This window comes from Pezoporus flaviventris, unplaced genomic scaffold (assembly GCF_033815535.1).
Source record: "Pezoporus flaviventris isolate CSIRO_AGI_PZ_B2104156 unplaced genomic scaffold, CSIRO_AGI_Pfla_v1 ptg000036l, whole genome shotgun sequence".
In the NCBI taxonomy this organism is placed as follows: Eukaryota; Metazoa; Chordata; class Aves; order Psittaciformes; family Psittacidae; genus Pezoporus; species Pezoporus flaviventris.
Window position 1 is genome coordinate 24956953 of NW_026892584.1, and position 12548 is coordinate 24969500.

The window sequence follows — 12548 nt, forward strand, 5'->3', positions numbered from 1 at the left end:
AGCAGCCTTCCAGTATCTGAAGGGATCCTATAAGGATGCTGGGAAGGGACTCTTCATTAGAGACTGTAGTGACAGGACAAGGGGCAACAGGTTAAAACTTCAACAGGGGAAATTTAGGTTGGATATAAGGAGGAAATTCTTTCCTGTTAGGGTGGTGAGGCACTGGAATAGGTTGCCCAGGGAGGTTGTGAATGCTCCATCCCTGGCAGTGTTCAAGACCAGGTTGGACGAGGCCTTGGTTGATATGATTTAGCGTAAGGTGTCCCTGCCCACGGCAGGGGGATTGGAACTAGGTTGTCTTAAGGTCCTTTCCAACCCTAACGATTCTATGGTTCTATGATCTTGTCAGTAAGAGGGAAGGGCATGGAGGAGGATTGGGAGAAGCAGACAACTGGAAGAAACCTTTGTTCCCTGGTCCTCCTTGGGGCCTGAAACAATCCCGGTAATCTGCTGCAGGGACAACAGCAGGACACAAGTGATCTAGGAGATTGCTGGAGGCCACTGATGACAATTTCCTTACGCAAAGGATTGAGGTGCCAACACGGAAAGGTGCTTTTCTGGACCTGATGCTTACATACAAGGAAGAACTGGTTGTTGATAAGAAGCTGGGGGACAGCCTTGGCTGCCCTTAGCATGTGATGGTAGAGTTCAGGATCCTGGGAGGAGGAAACTGGACAAAAAGCAGGACCTCAGCTGTGGACTTCAGAACAGACTTTGACCTCCTTGGAGATCTGCTTGGAAGAATCCCACAGGATACAGTACTGGAGAGAAGAGAGATCCAAGAGAGATGATAGATATTAAAAAGTAGTCTATTCTGGTAAGAAGGAAAGAAAACAGGGTGTTACTTTCCTTGTCTTTGGTAAGACTTTTGACTATCCCATAGTATCCTAATGCAGAAGCAAAGTATGGGTTAAATAACTAAACTGTGAGGTTGGTTGAAAACTAGCTGAATGTCATCAGGCCCAGATGGTGTTTATCAGTTGCACAAAGTCCAGTAGGAGGCAAGTGGTATACTTCTAGAGTTAAAAATGGATTTGGTGTCATTCAGTATCATCATTCATAATATGGATGATGGAGCAGAGTATAACCTTAGCAAGTTTGCTGATGATACAGAATTGTGAGGAGCAGTTGATATACCAGAGGATTATGCTGCTATTCAGAGGGACTTCAACAGTCTGGAGAATGGGGCAGAGAGGAACCTCATGAAGTTTAGCCAGAGGAAATGTGAAACCCTGCATCTGGCCAGAAATAATTCCATGTAAGTGTACAAGCTGGACACCAACTGGTTAGCTCTGCAGGAAGGGATTGGGATCCTGGTGGGCAGCAAGTTGAGTATAAGCCAGTGTGGCCTCATTGCAAGGATGACCAATCGCATCCTGGGCTGCATTAGTAAGAGAGTTGCCAGCACATCAAGAGAGGTGATCCGTCCTCTATGCTCAGCACTGGCGAGGTCACATCTAAAGTGCCAAGTCCAATTCTGAGGTCTCTAGCACAAAACCAGAGATGGTCTTACTGGAGCAAGTCCAGCAGAGTCACAAAGGGACATCTTATGCATGAGGAAAGGCTGAGACAGCCTTGAAAAGGGAAGGTCCAGAGGAGTGCATTTTATCAGTATGAATAATACCTGATGGAAGGGAATGAAGAAGTCAGACTCTTTTTGGTAGTACCCATTAGCAGGAGCAGAGTCAATAAACACAATTAAAATGCATGAAATTCAATCTGGATACAAGGAAACAGTTTTGTACTATGAAAGTGATCAAACACTGGCCTAGTCTTCCTCTGTTTCAAAAGCCATCTGGGCATAGTCCTGGGCAACTTTCGCTAGGTAACCCTGATTGAGATGCAAGGCTGGACTAGATGATCTCTAGTGGTTCCTTCCAACTGCAATGACTGTGAGAACTTTTTTTTTTAAGTCCTGGCATTAAAAGCAGCAAATTCACAAAACAGTAACTCTAGAAAGGAGAAAAACTTACTCATTTGATTACTTGCATGCCAAAAGGATAGAATCCGTTTTTTGGCTTGTCCTAGTATAATCGTGGTAGCTAGTGTCATCTAATTTTTTTTAGCATTCTGGAGTGAGAAGGTATTTCCTTCAGCTTTCATGTAGTGTGGCCAATGGAGGGTATGGTAATGCTAAACAAGGAACAAAGGTTCATGTCACAGGTTACTGCAACAGATGTGTTGTGCTTGAATTCTTCCACAGAATGCAGCAGATTTTACCTGAGGCACTTCAAATGGCTCGCAGAAAATGTTGATGCCCTAGAGAAAAAGGGAAGGAAAAGTTATTATGGCAAGTGAAGCATTGCACTTTCCCTTTGGTGTGTGTGAGCATAATCTGCAACTAAATGTATAGAGATCACTGCAGCTGAAATGGGAGAAGTGGTCAAGATGAGGTGTGATAGGCAGTTCTTATAACTCAAATGGGAAATGCATCTCAACCAAGTGTATGCCTCCGTATAAAAAGCTTTGCAACTAACGAAATTCAGATTAAGTTTGTTTTCAGGTAGTACTAACTGGAGAGGATTCTGAACTTTGTCCTGACATGTTACCACCCCCAAGCTGGGGCAGGTTCTATGTATACTTTAGTATAAATAGTGAATTTTTAAATGCCTGTTACTTTAGAGATCCTTGCTATTTACTGTAAGGAGGAGCAAGAGACTGAATCCAGTTTTAAAATGTAGCAGCACTTAAAGGGAAATGTCTTCTCAAAAACCTGCAGGATTTTAAGTCAGTGAAAAGCAGACATTTGCTCAAAGAATCCAGGTTGCTGTGGGCTGTTCAGTTTCTGCATTAACTGTGAAATGATCTGAGGAACACATTTCAATCACAGTAGTGAAAGTAGTGTTAGGTTATACTTGTTAAGGAATGTTTTATTAAGTTATTGTTCCCACATGTTTAATACTGCTCAGACAGAATTTCTGGTACACAGTTCCTCCTTCAGAAAAATCAGTGGTTATGTGTGGTTATCAGTTAAAGGTATGGTGAGATTGGATTCAGGTGGATTTATGTGAAGCAGATAAGGAGAATACAGATGAGCAGCAGGTATAACAACTTTTTCCTCAAGGTAGTACACAGCTTTGTATGGGAACTTGTTCAGCTGACTCCAGCCAATCCACAAGACATCTCTCTGTACCCTCAGGTATTTCCTTTGCCATTGGCTGTGTCTTTTCTTTCTCAAGGAAAGAGTAATCTATTGTAAGAGATTTTAGAGACAGTCTTCAATATTTTTGACTTGGAATCTGTGCTTTTGTATCTTAAATGCAGCATGATACCTTGATACTGACTGATTGATGTGTATTTTCAGGCTATTTGTAGATGATTGCAACTGTGGAGTCAGTTTCTTATTATTTCTGAGGAGGAAGTAATAAGTTGGATCAGAGGATGTATACCACATAATTTAAGCAAAATGTTTGGAAATACTAACTTTATTAAATGAGCAAAAGCTCCAGTGTTTGCTCTCCATTAATGAAAGAATGAAGAATATATGCACTTTTTACATTTGCAGCTTTTTTAGGCTTATTTCTCCTCATTTTTAATATAGTTCTATAATTAATACTTACTTGTTCATACTTTGTGAAAGAACATTCATGGTATGTAGACATTTCATTTAAATACCTTGATATCAGAAATATGTCCTAAAAATATCTAGTAGCCAAGCTCAAGAGAACTATCACACTCAACACTTTAATCAGATAATTTTCCCTTTGGCACAATTTATGCTTTACATTCTTCAAGTTCTTTGGTTGTATGAGCCTGTACTTTACACTCTGCAGGAGTGAATAATGAAGCCTTAAATTTGTTGTTGCTAATTACAGCTTGGTGATACTCCTTTTGTTGCCAAAATGGATTGACCTCAATATAACTAAGAGTCTAGTTCACAACCTGCAAATTTGCCTGTCTACACCAGAAATTCATGTTTTATTAGGGTAGAGATTACTTTTGCAAAGGATAGGTAGATAATTTCCTAGGGTCAGCATTATTTTAAGCAGTCAGCAGTCATTTAAGAGGAAGAGGAAATGGTGATGAATTTTTCATGTTTCCATGAGAAAAATCTAGTAAATAAGTCATAACTCCTACATCCAGCTCTACAGGTCTAGGTAACACAGCTCTTGTTACTTAGTGCGATGAGGAAACTGTGAATCTGAAATTAGAGTACTTTCTTCTTTTTGCTATTTTCAGGTGAGAAATCTCATCTTCTATGTCCAAACAAAAATAAAATAAAAATAAATAAATTATTTGCTTCTAATTCCAATTAGAAACACACATCCCGGAACAGAAAGAAGATGACTTTCATGCTGAATTTCAGTTTCATCTGAATTCTCAAAAAAACTCAGAATTTTTCATCCAGGCAGAAGCTGAAGCCCTGAAAATTTCAGATCTGCCAGTAACCAGTCAAAGAGGAGGCACCCCATATGACTGTAATCCCAGTCCTGAAGAATCAAGGTAAAAACAAATATCATTAAATAGAGTTTTTCTAGATTCAAATTATAGATAATATACATACAGATTTTTTGATAAATATAGGGAAGCTTATTTCTCAACTAAGAACCAGTAAATCAGCTTTTACTTGGACTTACCTTATTTACCCTTCTTTCCTTGTGGAATGCAGCATTTCACCACTGTATTCTTTATCAGTGTTTGAAAATATGATCATGGCAATGGCTTATGTAACACACTGTATTTCAGTGATTGTGGTCTCTCCAGAGAATTTTGAAAATGAGTACTGAAAAAAAATAGAAAAGATTATCTAAAAATCTAGTAGTATATGTGGTTTTACACAATAAGCACAGTGTACCCTAAGTATAATGAGGGACTAGGAAGTAGGAATGAGGCATGGTAGGAAGCAGGAATAAAGCAAGGTGAAGATGAGGAGCTGTAATAGCTTGTAGACAGCCTATTACAGGAATCTGGAGAAGGGCAAATACGGTTGAAAAGTGTGGTATGAACTCTGGATATTTGCTTCTGTTATTAATTTGGTCATTTATTGTCATTAATTTCAATACTGAGCTATGGCCCTCTACTGCAGTCTTAAAAAATATATACACTCTTATGTGGCATACTATATGAAGTTATGCTCATCTGGCTAGAGAACATGCTACTAGTTTTGAGTGACTTAAGCATTCTGAAGCCCAAGTCTTAACTGAGAGTGACAGAGTTACTTCTGAAAATGGGATCAAGGCTGCAAACCCTGATAATGTACTTTTGAAATATATACTCTAATTCTTCACCTGTCAGGTTCTACACGTGGTTTTGTTATCTTTAGCATGATCTAATGGTGATCCATTGGGCCAAGATCAGGCCATAGTACTTTTCCATCTGTCTTGTTGCCCTTTTTTGCATTAGGGCCTGAGATTTGCTGCTAGGGCAATGCATGCTGCACTAAAAGCCACATATAATCCTGAGTGCTTAAGTACAGCCCATCACAGAGTCAGACAAAGGTTGTTGCTTCTGCCCTTCCTCAGTGTCACTCACACTGGCAATCAAGCTGGTCTTGAACACTGAGTTTAACCCCCTACAGGCAGCATGTTGAACCATCCCATCTGTAAATACATAGCATGTAGGATCCTAAAGCTATTGGCAAAAACTTCACTGTGGTAGATACTATATATAAGCTGCACAAAATCTGTCCTCCAAATAGATGTCAATTAGTATACAAGGTAGGAAAATATATTGGTGTAGAATGACCCAGGAAATACTGAGTCAATGCTGATTTGCATTGGAGATGATGGTCTTAGTGTACCATCAATGTGACTTGTCAAGTTTTCTTTTAGAAGAAAACATTTGAGGAATTGGGGTATGATTATGAGGTATATTCAAACTTGTTCGTGGGAAGTACAACCTGAACATGGAAAATGCACAAAAAAAGTTTCAGGTTTGTAATGTCTGGGTAATAATATCCCGACACATGTATCACTTGCAGTCTGAAACAATACTAAATGAAATTTGCTAGGCAGAGCAAAAATGAAATAGGTTTTGAAGGGTCTTGAAAATGAAGATAAAGAATTTAAGCGCTCTTCTAACCCATATATAGTGTAATACACTAAAGTAATGTTTTGATGCAGATCTCCATGCTATCTGTATTTGATGTGCTTTAGGTTGCACCATAGTTAGCCTGCAGAGCACAGATCTTAACTTCCTTGTTAAAGAGCCATAGAGAAAATAAATCCAATGGAATCAGTGAAGAAAGGGGTGGCTGAGTACAAACAACTGCCTACCTGAGAGAATGGCTCTTTGGAGCACCAGATAGCATTAGTTTTCTTTCTAGGATGTGAATTACGCATAATGAAAGTAATGTATAAATAGTTCAGAAGATACAGCATTTCTGTGGCAGCTTATGACTTATGACTCACTGGCTAGGAAGCATGTCAACAGAAAATGCTTAAGGGAAGCAAATGTTAAAAACATTTGCTAATCCCCCCTTCTAATCCATTCACCTACTGATTTTGCTGCCATTTTACAAGTGATATCTGAGTTAACTGTATCAATGGATAGCCAAGAAGTTTTATAGAAGTCTTGCCTTGAAATAGAATTTTTTAGCCATCACCATAATTTTACAGATTTCTTCAAGATAAACTCCTTTATCTTGTATTCTGGATATTATCATTTCACTAAATGTGGAATTGGCCATCCTATTGAAGAATTTGTTTTGTTTTAACCAGAGAGCCAACTTGATCCCTAAACATTTTATTACTTTGTTGCTCTGTATTAAGCACAGGTTTTTAATATTTGCTTCCATTTAGTATTTTCTGTTTATAAGCTTCATATCCAACTTATATTCATCTGTTTATGAATTAGTATGGTAATATATTTATTTACTATTCCAGATAAACAGATTTTTCACAGAATTATGAATTTAAGAAGTGATAGAAGGACATCCCTTTTAATGTCTATTTATTATATTTGCAATGGTTAACAAGTTTTGATAATTTATTTATGTGTATTTTGTCTTGGGGGAGGGAGGAACTGGTTTTGCATTATCTTTCTTTTTTTTTTTTCCCTCCTAAACACAGCAGTGTAGAAAGAAAGGCTAACAGGATGCTCCCTGAATTTGTATCCTCATGGAATAATGCTGCTGATTTAGGTGGAAAAACAGAAACTTCATTCCTTTTGAAAGAATTGGACTCTCTGAGGGCAAAAAATAAAAAGGTATAATTGAGATATTCAGATCACAGTATTTGCTCTTTTATGGTTGTCTTACAAAACATACATTTTAAACAGTTCCTAATTTAGTTTGGTTATTTATTTTAGTGCACCTATCAATAGTTTTCCTGTCATTTTGGATTCTTAGTATCTGTTTAACAGCTGCTTCTCTGGAATTAAAAAAATCTTTCATCCAACTCATTGACCTTTTTAATCAGTGACATGGGTTCTTGCAGCATAGATGAAAACCAAGGAGGACCAAAAACAAGGCCAGGATTTCATGAATAGAGGTCTGGAGCTTGTGGTCCAGATGATGAATGTGCCCTAATAACCTCCTTTTTGTTGAGGAGAAGAAAATTCCATTCTACTTGCACACTGCATTGTTTTTTAGAGTTAGTAGTGGTTGCATGTGCCTAAATAACAGAAAAGTCTATAGTCTTTCCATGAAGCGTCATGGAATATTCAATGACAAGCTCAGATATCTATCCAAGAGCAGATTTAGCAAATTTGCAGTTAAAAGAAGAGCCTCAACATGTGAAATAGCTGTTTTCTATCTAGTGAGGCACATGAAAAATTATGGTTTTACACCACAGTCTCTTCAGCCTGTGATGTCAGTCCTCAGTATATTGGTTGGAAATAGGCTATTTATGCAGATACTATCTGCATTATATTCCATTTAATTCTGAACTTCCTTAGCAAGCTGGTGTTACCTGAAGAAGAGAACCCCAAGTAAAAATACTGGTACATACATTGCTGCTTGTCTTGTGCAGCAAGATAGGGCAGATGATAAAAAAGATACTTTTAACATTTGTCCTTAAATAATTAATTGAACTTCTGTTGTATTGCTTAGTGTTTGTATTTTGGGGGTGAGAATATGTTATTTAAAATTTTGGTGTGATTAAAAGAGCTAGTTGACTGTTTCAGCCAGGTAAGAATCTTACTGTCCATTTGTTCAATTCAGCTTGAAGATAAGCTTTCTGAAAAGGACAAGGAGCTGAAGACCATAAAACTGAACTTAGAACTGCAAGAGAGAGCTACAGAAGCTAAGATTGCAGAAAAGATTGCAGGTACAGTAGGCAAGCGTTTAACAGATGGCTCTATGGGTCATACAGTACCCATAGTTGTTATATGACGTGGCCTGGTGAATGTTAGCTTTATTTGCTAAAGGAGGGAAGATTTGATTATTTTTTTTATGTACGGCTGTTTAGAGTTGCTTAGAAAATAGGTGGCTTTAACATCCTGGTACTGGTATTAGCAGGAGCTTTACCTGTATTCATACTGATTTGGGCATTAAATGCATTGTTAACACCATGTCAATCCAATCACAAAAAGGTTGTTTGTTTTGTTGGAAGGTCCTGAACAAACAAGGGGAAATAATGATTACCAGTGCCTCTACCTTTCAACCAGCAGTTCAAATACCACTTATTGTTTTAGCTCCTTCACAGCAGTACTACCCCCTCCCCATGCATGGAGATAGTCACACATTCACCACAACTAGAGACCTGCACTTTTCGTGAAAAATCTCTTCTTTTGGTAGTTATAATGAATTTTTGCCTGGTGATGGTATGTGTCCAGTGAGTGAAGTTTATATAAATTCTCAAAATTAATGGGGTTTTAAGTTTATACTCAGAAGTGAATTTATGCTTATATTTGTTGTTATTTGTTCTTTGGGTAGACAAACAAGAATGGAGACAATTTGTATTGTGCAGTTTTGGAAATTTCTGAAGTAATGAAGTATTTTTATTACTGAAAAGTGACTGTGTGTACAACATACCCAGTGGAAGAAAATCTCTCTGAGGTTTTTCTCAAAGTGTTTCAAATAAATTATTGGGAGTGCTTTTAGAAATATATTGTATCATAATGTTCATAAAGTGTACGCTAGGTAAAACTGTGTTGTTATAGACCATGCACACCTCGCATAATATTAATAGTCCTAATACCTGTCCCCAAAATACCGGTACTGAATGGAGGGTAACTATCTTCAGGAATATGAAGCAGAAAATAAGCTCTTCAGCTGAAAAAAACAGATGGCTGAATTTCCACTTAATGTCAAACCCCTGAGAATACAGTATTCTGTGTATATTATAGATGGAAGAGAGTTCCTAGATTTTCTGTGATGGAGAAATGGTAAGTCTATGCATATTATGAAACAGATTGAAATACAGGCATAATCTTATTCCATTTTACATAAACTGCTTGCTTTATTTTCAGAAGGAAAAAAGTCTGCACTGGTTATCAGTTATATCCAACAGCACAAATTGTTTGTGTTGAATCCCAAGTTCTGTGTTTATTCCTGGATATTTAAACAGTGTTTTACCTCTGTACTTTATCAAAGAGAATATTTTTTCATTATTAGGTGTTTGTTGCTCATTTAAACCTGGAAAGAAAGGTGTGTCAAAAGGTGTGCCAAAAACATGTTTAGTTTAATTTTAATGGATACAATTGAAATATTTGTTAATAAATTGGTTTTCCCTGCACTAGAGTATAAACTTTCTAATTATGCCCTAAGCAGAATATTCTCTTAAAATAGTATGACATGAATATGGATATAATAATTAACATAGTTAAACCATTTTGAAAGGAAGAATAAACCAGATTTTAATGAGAGCTACAATGTGCAATAATGATAAACTGTAAGAAATACCTTTTTTTTTCCCTCCTTTTACGAGTTCACGAAGTATGAAATTGTTTAAATGCTAAGAGAGAGGGCAAGAGGCTCCTTACTACTTAAGCTCTTTGCTAAAAGGAAGCTTTGTTAATATTTCATTGGGATTTTGCTTCCTGTCTTACAGTTCTAAGAACATTGCTAAGTTTGGGTAAATGTTTTTAAATCAGTGATGATGTGAACCAAACTGAATTTGTGGAGGTCTGTGTGTGTGTCTCTCTCATAAAAACCTCAGGAAGAGTTCCAGTGGACCAGCAGAACCTAATAAAGAAGACTCAGTGGGTTTAAGGAACAACATTTTCCGCTTGTGTTATGTCCTTTGAGGATAGGAGAACACATGCTACTCTGATTTTGTGTTGCTAGTTAATGTTTAATTACTGCAGTGTATAACACATGGTAGAATGAAAATTGTAAATATGGGTGTTTGCATTTGTATTATTACTTAGTACTGACTTTATGATAAGAAAATGACTCCACAAATTATACTGTTAAAAAAAAAAAGGAGTCTAAAAGGAGCACCGTAAAAATGTTACTACTTTGAGGAATATTACAATTCTATTTTAAAATGTAACCCTCTAATTAATGGGTTTTACTTAAACAAGTCTTAGGTAAAGAACAAAAAAGCTGAAGACAAAAGCCATTTTAAAATGAAGCTACAACAGTCTTCAGAAACAAATAACCCAAAGTTTGTCACTTTACGATTTTTAATTTGCTCAAAGGAAGAAGTCAAGAGAAAAAATGTAAGTTTGTGAAATGCTTCATGAGGGAATAAGAAAAAGTTATACATGATGAAAGAGAAAGTTTAATATTGTGTGCAGTAAATAGCCTGTTTTCAAAAGGGGATTATTTTTAAATTTTGCTAGCCTGGAAAATCAATTTTCCCGGAAAATCAACTTCCTTGGATCCCTATCTGTGTCAGGTAGCTTATGGCTAAGGAAAATTAGGAAATTCATGGTATTGGTTGCAGGCCTTTAAGCGTTAAAGGCTATTGCTTCTGGTGGTCATAGCTGCCACAGGGTCCTGCTGTTTCTTCATTATTCTTTTGTTGGATTTCCTCTCATTATAAGCCAATGTCAGAAGGTACCGTTAGTTTTCTTCCCCATCATGAAGAGAAGAAATATGGAGGTGGAGGCAACATCAGGGATATCAAGGGAAGAGCAAACCATAAAAGAACTGAGACTAGGATAATGCAAGGAAATAAGAGAACACCACATGAGAACCGGATGTGAAGAATAGACAAATCTTGAAATGTGGGACTGCAGACCTTTCTTATGTTGAACAGAGAAGGGAATGGATGCACTTCGTGGGAGGCGAACTAGCAGAGAGAACAGATCTGATTTTGGATGGACATAATAAGTGAGTTCATTTTTTCCTAGCAGAAAAATTATACAGGGGTCTTTATAGGAACTTCCAAAGGAAAGAGCTGGATGAATGCAAGTGAGAATTGCAGAGCATAGTGGTAGTCTTTCTAGACTGGAAAAAAAAAAAAGAATGTCTTCTCACAGTAACTCGCACTAGTACTACAACAAGACAGACCATAGTTGGCATTAGAGCCTAGATTTTTGGGACATTTTTATTGCTATCATAGTAGCATATATTAGTGCTAAGAATAATTCTGAAGGAAAATATAATAAAAAATGTTTCTCCTTAAATCTTTCTGTAGCAAGGGCTATTTTAATTTGAGGGTTTGTTGGTTTGTGATTTTTTTTTTTTGTTTTGTTGTTTTTTTTTTTTGGGGGGGGGGGGGGGGAATGTTTGGTTGGGGTTTTTTTTTTCAATATCTAATAGTAATGTTACCAAAATTTAGTACATTTTAAATCTGAGTCAACTCAGCAGGAAGAAGTGAATTGAGTCCAGGCCTGCTACTTCTGTTAGGTGTTGCACACCACCTTTAATGCCTGAAAGCTGTATTAGTGTTCTGCAGATGCTCTCTAAAAGACCAGAGTACTGATAGGAAATATAGTGTGAAAAAAAGGGGAAAGGAGGCTTCTAATACTGTGTAAGTTATACAGCTTTCAGTCTCTTCGAAACTACAGCATGTACCTACAATTAAGTCCTTTTTTTCAGGTCTGTTTTTACAAAAATGCTGAGAATTTAGATATGTGGTAATTGGGAACTCTTAAATATGGTACAGAAATGTTCTTGAATTTTATTTGAAGTTTCCTAAATTAACCTGAAAAATAATTATTGAATGCATATGCAATAGTTTTAATAGCACAAGTGAAAACAAATATCCAAGTGGCTATTAGCTTAGAGTTAGTTTGATTTAATATCCCATAAAGTAAGAGGAAATAAGTAGTCTTGCCAGTAATAAACTTTGTGTGGCAATAACTTCCAGCACAGGGGAAAAAGTATTTTCCATTTCTTCAAAGCTCACTTTAGAGTCCCTTTTTAGATGTTATTTTTCTTTCTTGCATGTCATCCATTAAAGATTAGCTGTGGAAGGTTGGAGCATGGAGAGATTATGAATGACAGAACAACTCCAGCAGAATAATAATCAGTTTTTGGTATTTAATGCTGTTTGACTTTTGCAGACACATTTCTTATTAACCTTTGGTACAAACAGAAATCCAGGTTCCTGATATCTCATGGAGAAGATGAATTCAAGATCCTCTTCCAATTAAACTGAAATAAGGCCAATATTGGGCTTTAGCCAAAAGAACTCAGTAGTTCCCAACCCTTGTGTTTATAAACCAAAATATGAATGATATTTTACAGTTTAAGCATATACTTCCTAACTCAA

At 36.9% G+C, this 12548-nt stretch overlaps 1 protein-coding gene and 1 long non-coding RNA gene across 5 annotated transcripts in view; both read left to right on the forward strand.

Moving 5' to 3' along the window:
- LOC133274399 (uncharacterized) overlaps positions 1–12548 on the forward strand; it is a 733952-nt gene that overhangs the window by 225585 nt on the left and 495819 nt on the right. The window lies entirely within an intron of this gene.
- MIPOL1 (mirror-image polydactyly 1) overlaps positions 1–12548 on the forward strand; it is a 194945-nt gene that overhangs the window by 50335 nt on the left and 132062 nt on the right. For 3 of the 4 annotated variants that reach the window (XM_061463544.1, XM_061463543.1, XM_061463545.1), the window contains 3 exons: positions 4257–4443; positions 7011–7146; positions 8102–8207. In XM_061463544.1, coding sequence (XP_061319528.1) covers positions 4257–4443; positions 7011–7146; positions 8102–8207 — 429 coding nt within the window. The remainder of the gene's footprint in view (positions 1–4256; positions 4444–7010; positions 7147–8101; positions 8208–12548) is intronic. The other variant, XM_061463546.1, reaches the window with a different exon arrangement.